The sequence below is a fragment of the Stegostoma tigrinum genome, chromosome 39 (assembly GCF_030684315.1).
Source record: "Stegostoma tigrinum isolate sSteTig4 chromosome 39, sSteTig4.hap1, whole genome shotgun sequence".
Taxonomy (NCBI): domain Eukaryota; kingdom Metazoa; phylum Chordata; class Chondrichthyes; order Orectolobiformes; family Stegostomatidae; genus Stegostoma; species Stegostoma tigrinum.
Window position 1 is genome coordinate 315,080 of NC_081392.1, and position 14,318 is coordinate 329,397.

A 14,318-nucleotide genomic window follows, 5' to 3' on the forward strand; every position below is an offset into this window, starting at 1 on the left:
CTGAGTTCCAAAGTAGATACAAACCAGACTCTAAATGTTAAATCTGTTAATCTTTCTACAAATGGAGCTGGACCTGTTGAGTTTCTCCAGAGCTTTCTGTTTTTATTTGCTTTTCTGGTTTCATTGCAACCTGCTTGATTAGCACTGCACCCACAAACATCCGACCTCTTCGTCAAAACAATGATTTGTCATGCCATTGTTTGTGGCATCTTCCTGCCTACAAATTGACAGCTGAGTTTCTTATTTTATTGAGCATGATTACCTTTTTAAAGCACTTAATAGGCTGCAAAAGGCTTTTATTTAGAGGTTGTGAAAGAGGCTGTATAGATGCATGTGTTTCCATGATTGTTGATAATGTCAGCCTTAAATATCTGATTAATTTATGAATGAGATAAAGTAATTTGATGCATCTGAGAAAATGATCTTAACAGGTTTCCAGGGCATGTTATTCAGATGAAGTGAGGCAGAGCAAACTCATGGAGAGCAATCAGCTTGTGAATGAGGGAGAAAAGCCAGGCAGGAATTGAATTCTGTTCCAGATTAAACAGTTCCAATCAAACATTACAGCATCCTGCTCTCAGCCAGGCTTCAACCCACATGGAGCTCTGACTGCATTACAGATTAATGTCGCAAAAAGCTGATTGCTTCCTAATCCAAGCAAGTATTATAGCCCATAAAACATAATTTAATCATACTTTAATCTACCACTGCTTTTATTCTCTCCATGGCCTTGCAGTATTATTAATTCACATTGGATCACAATCTCATTAATGCTTTTAATATGAATATGAAAGATGGTTCAGAATGCGTTACTGGAATAGAATTGATGGGGTTTATATGAGATGGGAGGATTAAACAGCCATCAGAATGATGTTCAATCAGGACAGTGGAAAGATAATGGGTGTGTGATTCCACAGTTTCATTTCATTGAATAGAAATCATAGAATTCCTACAGTATGGAAACAGGCCTTTTGGCCCAACAAGTCCACATTGACCCTCAGAATATCCCACCCAGACCCATCCCCCTATAACCTACCCAATCTACACATCCCCAAACACTATGGCAGATTTAGCATGACCAATCCACCTAGCCTGCATTTCTTTGAACTGTGGGAGGAAACTGGAGCACCCAGAGGAAAACCACGCAGACATGGGGAGAATGTGCAAACTCCACACAGACAGTTGGAATTGAACCAGGGTCCCTGGTGATGTGAGGTGGCAGTGCTAACCACTGAGCCACCATGCCACCCCAATCATTTGGCATATCGTTATTTTAAAAACAAAGTTTATGTATAGTCCAACTAAACTGATAATCTAAAATTCAAATAGTAATATTTTAAAAGAAAAGGACTTTGTTTTTATTCTTTCACGGGATATGGGCATCATTGGCTGGGTCAAAATTTATAGCTCATTTCTCACTGCCCTGGATAAATTAGTCATGAATTGCCATTTGGAATTGCTGCAGTCTGTTTTGTGCAGGTGAACTGATAGAGCATTTAGACAGGGAGCTGCAGGATTTTGACTCGAAGAACAGCATCATAATTCCCAGTCAGGGTGGTAAGTAGCTTAGAGGGGAACTTGTAGTTAATGGTTCTTCCAGGTATCTGCTGCTCTTCTCCTTCTTAATGGAAGTAGTTGTGAGCTTGGAGGTGGTCTCTGAGGAGCCTTGGAGAATTTGTGTCGTGCAACCTGCCGGTGGTACGTGCTGCTGCTACTAAGCATTGGTGATGAAGAGGTCGGATGTTTGTGGGTGCAGTGCTATTCAAGCAGGTTGCTTTTTCTTGGATCGTGTCAATCTCTGTGAGTGTTGTTGAAATCGCATTCATTCGGGTAAGTCAGGAGTATTCCATCACACTCCTAACTTAAATAGTTATATGGCCTTTCACGACCATAGGATATCCCAAACATTTTGCAGACATTGAGATAATCTCAAGTATACTCATGTTTTAAAGTAGGAAACACAGCAGCTAAATGGGCACAGCAGGATTCCATAAACATTTATGTTGTAAGAACTAGATAATCTTTTTGACATTGGTCGAAGAATAAATATGTCTGCAACAGTAGAGTGAACACTCTTTGTCCACACAATTCTGGGATTAGGATTATAATAAAGCCCAATGATCTAATTGGAATTCATACTTCAAATTGAAACTGTTTTGGTGTGGGGCGCGGGCTAGCTCATTTGCTGACACTAACGGGATCATTTGGGAATCTGCTGAAAGACAGCACATTGGACAGATTCAATGGCATTAAATAGGTATTAAAACTTCCCACTGCAAATCACTGACCAACTAGAGGTAGGATGGGCTTTAGGTCAGGGTTGAGCTAAGTAACTGACAAACTAAGATTCTTAATTCCAGACTTTTATTTGGATTCAAATTTTACCATCTACCATGAGGCGATTTGAACCCAGGTCCCAAAAACATTATCTGGGATCTATGGATTAACAGTCAAGTGACAATATCAGTAGTCCATCACCTCCCCTATCTGAAAGAATAATTCACCAAGTGCCACTTTACTTTTCCCTATAACCTGTACATTATTCCTTGACAGATGATAATCCAATAACCTTTTGAAAGCCCCAATTAGCTGAATGGAATTGAAAAACATATCCACCGTGATCATATAGTTGACCAGACTCAATGGGCCGAATGATCTAGTTCTGCTCCAATGGTCGTAACCTTACTGGCATCACACTATCGTCTGATGCATTTTAAACTCTAACCAATTGCTGTATGCAAACATTTTTCCACCGTTGCCATTGCTTTTTGCCAATGACCTTAAGTCTGTGTTGTTGCAGCTATGATGAGCTGATTGGCTTTTATCTGTGCCATAGCTTTAGTATGGTTTTATGTGCCTTCTTGATGTCAAGTCTCCCACGAAGAGATGGTCTTTCCTTCTCCAGAGCTCTCAAGATTTTGAATATTGTCTTTAATTGGATGCAGGGAACGGGATTTTTAGGAAATGAAAATATTTTGGAAGTGTGACTCTGTGAATGATTAAAGTAAAATCTTGCACAGATTGATGGAAAGAGTAGAAGAAGTAATTGGTAACTTCTAACATGATGCCAGCAGGCCTCCTTTCTTATGCTGCTTATCTCTGATTTTGCAGCTGGCATCTAACTAAGATTACAGTAATGTCAACCCAACCCTCTCATAAATCATAAAAGAATCTCTTAAAATTAAGAGATAATGGGGACTGCAGATGCTGGAGATTCCAAGATAATAAAATGTGAGGCTGGATGAACACAGCAGGCCAAGCAGCATCTCAGGAGCACAAAAGCGGATGTTTCGGGCCTAGACCCTTCATCAGAGCCCAAGATTATAAAATGTGAGGCTGGATGAACACAGCAGGCCAAGCAGCATCTCAGGAGATAATAAAATGTGAGGCTGGATGAACACAGCAGGCCAAGCAGCATCTCAGGAGTAATAAAATGTGAGGCTGGATGAACACAGCAGGCCAAGCAGCATCTCAGGAGAATAAAATGTGAGGCTGGATGAAGGGTCTAGGCCCGAAACGTCAGCTTTTGTGCTCCTGAGATGCTGCTTGGCCTGCTGTGTTCATCCAGCCTCACATTTTATTATCTTAAAATTAAGAGATTTGGTTTAAAGTTGTGACTTCTTTTGAACATTCATTGGCAGCTGGCTTATAAGCTCATGAGTGATTATTTAATTTAATTGGTTTAATTCAGACTAAATGGTTTATTTAATTACCAACAACTCAGAGTTACAAACGTACATATGAATACATGATTTAGGAGCAGGAATCTGCTCTGCCAATTGATAAGACTGTGTACTTTCCTATCTGCACACCCCCTCCCCACCAATGCCGCCAACATCCTTCAACTCCCTTGTCAATCAAAAACCTATCCAATTCAGCCTTAAACTAACTAATGCAGTTTAAGATAATTTGCTCAAATATATGCTTAAAAAGGCCCTGTTTTTTTGGTATGGTCATGGTTCCACCTGCTACACAGAGATCCACTGCTGCATTTGCTTCTCAATGAACCTGCAGCAAAAAGCACCAAATGTAGAAGTCAGATCTCAAAGTTGTTACCTGCTAGGAAGGAAGACAAGAGGGGCAATCAGCATATTAGCCAATCAATCATAAATCAACCAATAACTGTACGAATGGTCAGTATATCTCTTATGTTTAAGAATTTGGCTAAAATAGTCATGTTAAATTTGTTTATGAACACTGTCATGGTTATCGATGTCCTAACATGTGTGCACATGTTCCTGGATGTCAGCAAGTTCATCCTTAGACATATATTTAATTTGACCTGAGTGTTTATTATAAATGAATTTCTCTGTCATATTGTCAGTTATAAATTTTGTGAAGCTTTGTTGGTTCTCAATATTTATGTACCTTTTAAGTTGGCGTTTGAACTGATGTGTGATTCTGTGCCTTATTTTTGAATGTATATGCATTTGTCTGTTTGTCAATTCCAATTGTTACCCTTCCCACAAGCTATGTGACAATAGCACTTTGAGCTTCCCATATCCAATGAGTTCTGGCAGCTGAGGAAGTATCTGTGACAGAATGCTGGTCCAGGTCCAAGTCCGATCAAGGAGTCCTAATGTTGACATAAGATTACTGAAGACTGATCCTGAGACATGGAAGTGTGCAAATGGGAGGCATTGGGGATCAGACCCAACTCATGCCTGGAACCAGGCAGCTTCAGGCTTAACAACGCAAGATGCTTTGCAAATGCCACTTCCCTAGTCAATTCCCAGCAGCTAGATATATGCACAGAAGGTCAGATACAATCTGTAAATAATTGCTCTCAAGAATCCTAAAATTACAGAGCCCGAGTGTGAGTGATGCTCAGTTTTGGTTTGAAATTGCATCTCTTGTCGTTAAAATGGTCAGAGGTAGCATAATAAGATAGAGTTAGCACTGAAGCCATGACCTTCTTAGCATTACAAAGTTGTGTCAAGTACTCATCAACTGGAAAGCAGGAAGCTAGAATTTGTTTGTAAAAGTAGTGGCAAAAAGAGTACATAATCCCTTTACGAGGTGAGCTTTTTTTGTGCTTAGAGATTTTTAACATGTATGTCTGTGAGTAGCAGCCACAGGTTGCCAGTACAGTACCTGAAAGTGAAGCATTAATATTGAAAGGCCAAACAACATTGTTTTTACCAAGACAACAAGTCTTTTCAAATTTAGCCAATTTAAACCAAGCCCTTAGATACTAAAATCATATCGATTTTAGATATGATGGTGTTGACAATATCGAACTAACATTATGTAAGAAATATTGTTATGCCATCATGCGTATAAAAAAGGAAGCAGTTTAACAGAGACCCCAGAGCTAACCGCCATCTGCCCAGGTTAAGAACCCACAGCACTCGAGAGAGAGAGAGAAATTGGCTCTCACAGTCATCTATGTATTAGAAAAAGCGCGATTTATTCCTATAAAAGTAGCACAACACTTCTATCTAAAAGTTGTCACAGAAGCAATTACAGAGAAACACATCCCTAACAGCAGAATCAGCAGAAGAAAGGCATTTATGGAGTAACAGAGAAGGCAGAGCATTCCAGAAGACAGTCTATGTGAACTTGGAGAGATTAAAATTTAATTTATTATTGTCTTATTAATTGAGTTTATGTAAGTGGGACTTGTGTTTATTTGAATAGCATTCCAGTAGAGTTTAGGCCAGTTAGGGAATAATTAGTAGTCTAGGGGGGTATTGTTTGACTTCTTCGTAATTCTGTTAATTTGTTCATTGTTATGGTTAAATAGGAAACTGTTCTTTCTTGTTCTTTATAAAGTGGATCAGGGATTTTCTTTCTTTTAACTACTCTTTTAGCAGATTATGATGGGAAAGGCCTGCTTCTCTGGGTATTTTGAGGGTAATTATTAGAAGGGAAACTCCACTCCTTCATAACAGATTGGAGCTTGAGTTTTAGTTTAATTATCACAGCAGTTTGACATATGTCCCCTCCATAATGTTATTCTAGATGTTATTCTGTCCCAACTCATCAAGACATCAGAGAATCTTGATGCTTGGCTCACTATGCCTGAGCTGTGGCAGTGGGTTTCAAAAAGCCAGACATGAGCATTGCTTACTTGCAATTGTGTTCAGACCAGGTTTCCCAGAAGTATGCTACAATTAATATTCATAAGGGTTTGTGCCAATATACAAGACAGCTATTTGAGGTATCATCAGCCTGTTCAGTTTTCAGTAAATGATAGAGAACATTTGCAAGGTATTCCTCGGGTTGCCATTTACCTAGATGATGACCAAGTAACAGGGGAAACTAATAAGGAGCATATAGAGAACTTGATTATCATCCTAAGATGTTTTCTCAAGGCGTGCGTACACCTAAGAAGGGAAAGATGTGTTTTAAGCCCCCTAAGTGACCTATTAGGGTTGCAGAGTTGACAAGACCAGATTATACCATTTAAAAGATAAAACGAGAGTGTCAAAGGTGTCCAGGCTCCCACATCTAACAAGGAGCTTACATCATTTCATGGTCTGGTAATTCATTGCCGAAAGTTCATATATAGTGTGGCATCCAACCTGGCAACTTTGCACCAACCGCTTAAAAATGGTCAGCGTTGAAAATAATCTCATAGACATGCTTTAGCTTTCAAAGAAGGAAAGACACAGCTATCAACTCTGAGATGTTGGCACACTATGATCCCAAGAAAGATCTGATATTGACATGAGATCCTCTCTGGATGGCACTGGGACGGTACTAGCTCATAAGTGGGCCAATGGAAAGGAACCGCTATTAGCTTATGCATTCTAGGGCTTGGACAAATGCAGAGCGTCAATAAGACGAGAAAGAAAAAGAACGATTTGCTGTCATATTTGGAGTCAGGAAGTTCCTCCAATAACTTAGTGAATGAAAATTTATGATAATGATGGACTACAAACCCCAACTTGGTCTGATTAAAAAGGACAAGGCAGCGCTGCCCATTGCTTCGAGCCATATTTGGCAGTGGGCTCTAATATTAAGTGTTTGTAATCGTAAGTAAGAACACCATCTGGGAAGTCAACTAGTGAATGTAGATGCATTAAGACACCTCCTATTAGCATATACACTATCGGTGGTACCCCCAATGGAACAGTCTGTAACAATATTAAATTTTCTGAACAATCTCCCAGTAATAGTTAACAATATCAGACTTTGGATAGAGAAAGATCCATCCTTTCCAAACTGTACTTGCTGCTATTAATGGGGGAAACCAAAGGACCATCACTACTCAAATTAAAACCCTTTGGACCTGGAGACACCAGCTCATGGTAGAGAATGACATACTGTAAAGGGAAGTGAGAGTGACTGCCCTGAGCAAAAGTCATCTTCAGATGGTCACTGAACTTCACCAGGGCCATCCAAAATGAAGATGGCCAGAAGTTATGTCAGGTGGCCAAGCTTGCATGTAGACTTAGCCATATGTGCCAACAAAGACAAAAATTACTGTCAGTAACTCCCACATCGATGGAAAAGGCCAGGTAAATGTAAGATTCAGTTGCAAGTCAACTATACAGGCTCTTTCATGGGTTCAATGTCCTTAGTCTTTGTAGATGCCCACTCAATGTGGATGGACATGCATACAGTCTATTCGTGAAACCTTGGGACAATAGAAAAACTGTGCACAGAATTCTGGAATTGTTGGTCACAGGTAACAGTCATCATTTATCATCAGGGTAGTTGGTTATTTCTTAAAGTTCAAAGGGATCTGACATATAAGGACACCCCCATACTATCCATCATCCAATGACCTGGTAGAAAAAGTGGTCCAGGGTCTAGGCCCAAAACCTCAGCTTTCCTGCTCCTCTGGTACTGCTTGGCTTGCTGTGTTCATCCAGCTCTTGTTATTCCAAACTTTGAAGGTTGTATTGAAAAATCAGCCTACAACCTTTGTGAGGGGTAGGTCATGCCTTTCAAACCTTATCGAGTTTTTTGAGGATGTGACTAGAAAGGTTGATGAGGGTCGAGCTGTGGATGTGGTGTATATGGACTTCAGTAAGGCATTTGATAAGGTTCCTCATGGAAGGCTCATTCAGAAGGTCAGGAGGAATGGGATACAGGGGAACTTAGCTGCTTGGATACAGAATTGGCTGGCCAACAGAAGACAGCGAGTGGTAGTCGAAGGAAAATATTCTGCCTGGAAGTCAGTGGTGAGTGGGGTTCCACAGGGCTCTGTCCTTGGGCCTCTACTGTTTGTAATTTTTATTAATGACTTGGACGAGGGGATTGAAGGATGGGTCAGCAAGTTTGCAGACGACACAAAGGTCGGAGGTGTCGTTGACAGTGTAGAGGGCTGTTGTAGGCTGCAGCGGGACATTGACAGGATGCAGAGATGGGCTGAGAGGTGGCAGATGGAGTTCAACCTGGATAAATGCGAGATGATGCATTTTGGAAGGTCGAATTTGAAAGCTGAGTACAGGATTAAGGATAGGATTCTTGGCAGCGTGGAGGAACAGAGGGATCTTGGTGTGCAGATACATAGATCCCTTAAAATGGCCACCCAAGTGGACAGGGTTGTTAAGAAAGCATATGGTGTTTTGGCTTTCATTAACAGGGGGATTGAGTTTAAGAGTCGTGAGATCTTGTTGCAGCTCTATAAAACTTTGGTTAGACCGCACTTGGAATACTGCGTCCAGTTCTGGGCGCCCTATTATAGGAAAGATGTGGATGCTTTGGAGAGGGTTCAGAGGAGGTTTACCAGGATGCTGCCTGGACTGGAGGGCTTATCTTATGAAGAGAGGTTGACTGAGCTCGGTCTCTTTTCATTGGAGAAAAGGAGGAGGAGACGGGACCTAATTGAGGTATACAAGATAATGAGAGGCATAGATAGAGTCGATAGCCAGAGACTATTTCCCAGGGCAGAAATGGCTAGCACGAGGGGTCATAGTTTTAAGCTGGTTGGTGGAAAGTATAGAGGGGATGTCAGAGGCAGGTTCTTTACGCAGAGAGTTGTGAGAGCATGGAATGCGTTGCCAGCAGCAGTTGTGGAAGCAAGGTCATTGGGGTCATTTAAGAGACTGCTGGGCATGCATATGGTCACAGAAATTTGAGGGTGCATACATGAGGATCAATGGTCGGCACAACATTGTGGGCTGAAGGGCCTGTTCTGTGCTGTACTGTTCTATGTTCTATGTTCTATGTTCTAACCTCACAAGCTGTCATGGTCCTTGTTTGATTATAGGACCACACACATGCAAATACAGAGTTGCTAATGGGTCGAAGACACTGTACCCAGTTAAGTCTGATCCTCTGGGACCCGTTCAGGAGAGTGGAACTGAGGAACTTCAATGCTGATCCCAAGGCTCAGCCAAGCAAGAGAGACCAGTTTGATACAGGGGTTGGTTTTTGCCATAAGAATCACAGAAATGAACTAACATGGGACAGAGACATGGCTAACGTGAGATCAGGACCAGAGATGTGTAAATTTTCAGTAGGTACGAAAGTCCTGGCCAAGAACGTGGACTGTATGAAAGGTGCAAATTTGCCAGAATGCGGGAGCAAATTCTGCCCCTTGGGACCTTCAGAAATGCTGCCGGAACCCAAGGATTTACCCTCTGTGTCAAACATTGTCAAGATTTGAATCAGAGATGGGCATGACAGAATTAGCTGCCTTAATACCTTTACCTCCAGAAGAAGAGAGTGAAAGTCTATTCCTGGTATGAGGCGACCTCCCATACGTTACCTGCAGCCACATCAGACACTGAGTCAGAGGAACCTGACATGGTGTTAAAATACCCCGGGATGCTCTCAAAGAGAAGGATTGGCCTATGTTTGCCAACTCAGAGTGGGAGTGATATCGTAATTGTAATGAGGTCAGCCAGTTAGACATTATGGTATATGAGTGCCCCAATTGGGACTTTTAATCTGGTCCAATCAGGAAGCCCTGGCTGATGTGAAAAGGTTGAATGTCAAGGACACTGACCCTCTGGTGCCCAACTCTTTATGAGACGGTACTATAGTCAAGGATAGTCATGTGCAAATAAAGGGTGATGATGACAGAGTACAGGCCTCTGTAGAGCTATTTCACATAAGATATCGGAGTAGGCCATTCAGCCCATTAAGTCTGCTCTACTATTCAGCGAGTTCATTGTTGACCTGATAATTATCAACTCTGTTTGCCTGTTTTTTTCCCATGACTCTTGATTCCCTTATTGATGAAAAATCTATTTTATTCTTGAATATACTATAGAATACTATATTCTTTGTTTCACCCTGCAGGTGGGTTTGTCTTCAAGCAATGGAAGGAGAAATTTTTCTTTTTATCGATGAAGGGATCATTGGCCATCTGTCGTGACCCAGATGCACTGCCTGAGGCTGAAATCTCACTCCACAGTAGTTGTAAAGCCATTGTGAAGGGCAGCCAGATCAGTGACCTTCCTCGGCTTCCTCTAGGAGCACAGACAGACTGCTGCTTGGCTCTGATACTTACGGAAGGCAAGCTTCTTCTGTTACTGGCAGCCAACACTGAGGATTGCAGGTAGCCACTTTAAGATCCGTTCAATCAAATTAATTCAAATCAAATTATTTTAAACCAGGTTAAAGGGGGGTCAGCCCCTTAAAGGAGCACAGTCACAGAAATTAAACTTACAAACTTAAAATAATAAAATTATATTGAAAGGCTAGTTTTGGAAATTAATAACACATTGCAGCCACGGTGGTGCCCAACTGCTGGAAAAAGCTTCAAGCTTGACAATGGATACTGCATGCTCCCTATCTAAGGGCACCCAGGCATTTACGTAAGCACAAAGGAGAGGCAGGCAGTTGGACCTAATGGCCACTTCAGACCACTTGTTGTGGTGGATGGGATTATGGCCACTTTGGCTAAAAGCAGGAGCAGACTTGTGAGGAGCTCCTCTGATCTGCCCCACCCTACCCACCATCCCACACCCTGTACTGGATGACCAATCCTGGGGCCAAAGTGGAGAAAAATTTGAAGAGTAGCCCCTTCAAAGAGTGAAAGAGGGTTTGAAAATGACCGTAATCAATGTACATGTGGAACACGGACTCCTGAAAATACTAGCTCAGAGTATCTCAGGCTGTGGGTGTCTGTACTTACATTGCCTCTGAGGTTGCTTGTTCCTTATCTCTATGCAAGCATCTTCAACACTTGATATACTCTTCTTTATGCCTGTACATAATAGGTTATTCAATACAGTGTGGTACTTAAAAGGTCTCTCTTTAGATGTTTACTCTAGACTTGTGACATCACTCTTTTTGATGTCCGTGTTCTTGTGATCAGTTACGTCATCATAATTTACATGAATCTCCTTAAATCACAACGTTGCTTTCCCAACCAACACCTTCAAAAATGATCACAGGACTGGAACTTCTCGTCATGGCCTTCCGGCTCAGAGAAGAGAGAACTATCCAGTGAAATAAGCGTGATACAAATTTGATCTATTTACATCAGTTTAATCAGGAGATTATTACCTTGAATTTTGCAAGGTCTTGCCGTGGGAATATTAGCTGCAGTGTTTGCAACTCTACAACAGTCGCTCTCGTTCTAAAGTGTGGAGGTGCTGGTATTGGGCAGGGGTGGACAAGGTCAGAAGTCACATGACACCAAGTTATAATTCAACACGTTTATCTGAAATCATGAGCTTTCGGAGCGCTGCTCCTTTATCAGATGAGGTGACTTCACCTGGTGAAGAAGAAGCGCTCTGAAAGCTTGTGATTTCAAATAATCCTGTTGGACTATAATATGGTGTCATGTGACTTCTGACCTTATAATTCTAAAGTAATTCTTTGCTTGTAAAGGTCTCTGATGTTACAGAAGGATGTATCTGATTAGAAGTTCTATCTATCTTCATGAAGCTCATCAGAAGCTAGACTAGGCTAGATAGCAACATAAATTGAATCAGTTGCAGCAAATTGTCAGATTCAATCATGTTCTAATCAATACACTGTGCCAAGGACCTAGGTCCCATATGTCCCAATAATTACCCCCCTGCAGGAATCCAGTGGGTCCAGTGAAATTTGGGTATCAGTTGTACCACAGTTAATGGACAATTAACAAAAAGAAACTTTCAGCCTATTGAATAAAGCATTAGTCACCAGGTTGGTGCGGCAACAAATAACAAATTACCTGACTGCTGAGTTCCCCAGTCTGGAAGAACGTTGAAGAATTCTGATATCCAAAAGCGTGGCTGGCTGTGAGGTTGCTATGTTCAAGATCATCATTTTAGTGATTAATTCTATTGGATGTCAGTCTCTTTTCAAATCCCCACCACACCTTCTTTGCTCATCTTCCCAGGAAATCAAAGAACTGGGAGAATCTGCTTGGCAGTGATTTCTGCTGATTAATATTTGATCCTCAACATGACAGGCATTGGCTGACCTCAGACAGGCATTTCACAAAGGTGAGGTTGCGGAAATTATCAAAATGTGCAAATAGACCATAAAACAAAGTTGGTGGAAAAATCCAGCAGGTCGGGCAGCCTGTGGGGCTTTTCCAGCAACTTTGTTTTTGTTCCTGATTTACAGCATCCACAGTTCTTTTGATTTTTAACCACTTAATAAATATCAATCCCGACTTGGAAATAAGGGGAAGTGGCTGAGCATTACAGTTTGCCAACTGATCTTAACTCTTGTAGCAACTGGATGGCACATTGTATGCCCCGATATTTCAGGACTGATGTGTGAAGACAGATTGCTTTGGCTTGGATTATATTATGTCCTTCAATTTCTCTTCAGTGTAGATGGTCTTCATCACGTCATTTATCTCTTCCAAGCATTTCCGCAATGTCTCATCTTCAATCTCCTGTTACCAATAAATGGTATGTGCAATTTTCTGCAGATACGGTCGTCATTTATTTCTCCAAGAGTCATCCTGGATGGTCCTTTCTGAACTCCTTCTCATGTATCAATACACACTCCAGAACTGGTTTTACCAGTAACTTGCCCTTTCCCACCCAACACACTGTCTAACTTTCCTCATAAATAAGCTGCCATGACCTTTCCTGAGCTTGTACTGGAGCACCTCTGTAAATTAGAGTGCCCAATGCATTTTCACAAAAAATTTAATCTTCACGTAATCTTCAAATTCACAAGTCCAATACACACTAGGATTCTGTTGTGCTTAAGCATTAAATAATAACATTTCCATATGTTCTCTTGATGCAGCCACTGGTTGAAGGTGCTAAGGAAGATGAAAGAGGTAAGACTTGTCATTCATCTATTGAATGTTCTCACATCCATAATTCAAGGTAGAAATTAATTTACATTTGTAGGAGGTTGCCTCTCTAAGGTAATTGGGATTTTGTACAGGACATATATTCGTTGAGTACTTTTAAATTAGAGTTAACATTTCAGGTCCAGTGACCCTTCCTCAGAACCCAGTCACCATACCCAAAACATTAACTCTTTTATCCTTCACAGATGCTGTCAGACCTGCTGAGCTTTTCCAACAGCTTTATTTTTGTTCCTGATTTACAGCATCCGCAGTTCTTTCATTTTTTAAAGTCAGAGTTAGACAAAGGTTTACCAGGATGCTGCCTGGATTAGTGGGCATGAGTTATAAGGAAAGGCTAGAAAAACTCACGTTGTTTTCTCTTAAGCAGCAGAGGCTTAATGGTAGTCTGCAAAATTATGAGAATTTTTTCGAGAGTTGAAATGCCCAATATTTGGGAGAATGCATTTAATGGGCCGGGTTCAAAGGAGATGTGAGGGACAAGGTTTTTTTACACAGAGAGTGGTTGGCATCTGGAATGCAATGCCAGTGATAGTGGTGGAGGCGGATACGATGAGGCATTTAAGAGACTTTTAGACATGTACATGAATATGCAAGGAATGGAGGGGTATAGACCAAGGGCAGACAGAAGGGATTAGTTTCATTTGGTGTTGTCTTTGGCACAACATCGTGGTCCGAAGGGCCCACTCCTGTGCTGTACAGTTCCATGTGCTATGAATGGATAAACTGCACAATGACAGGAAGAAACAGAGACTGCAGATCGAAGAGCAAATCAGCAGATAAGACGAGAGGTTACAAAAATAATAAAGGGACAGAACCTAAGGCACAGATGAACTGTTAGCACAAATTGAGTTAAGTAAGTATGAGCTTGTGGCCATAAATGGGACATGGCTGCAGGATGCCCTAGATTGAGACTTAAATATTGAAGGCTGTGATAAAGTCAGACAGGAAGCTAGGAAAAATGCAGGAAGGTCTCGTCAATTATAGATTATATGAGCACAAGAGAGAAGGTAATCTAAATTCAGGGAAGCAGAAGGTAGGCAAGCCAGGGTGCAGCCGGTAAGTGAATACATTGGGGCATTGCCTAAACCCGAAACACTATGTGTAGTGTCTTCCATCCGTCTTTCTCCTCTAACCAAAAAAT

At 41.3% G+C, this 14,318-nt stretch overlaps 1 protein-coding gene across 1 annotated transcript in view; it reads left to right on the forward strand.

Moving 5' to 3' along the window:
- The window catches only part of si:ch1073-83n3.2 (uncharacterized), a 38,291-nt gene that overhangs the window by 8,720 nt on the left and 15,253 nt on the right, over nt 1-14,318 (forward strand). Inside the window, exons 5-6 of the mRNA XM_059640891.1 lie at nt 10,204-10,462; nt 13,108-13,141. Coding sequence (XP_059496874.1) covers nt 10,204-10,462; nt 13,108-13,141 — 293 coding nt within the window. The remainder of the gene's footprint in view (nt 1-10,203; nt 10,463-13,107; nt 13,142-14,318) is intronic.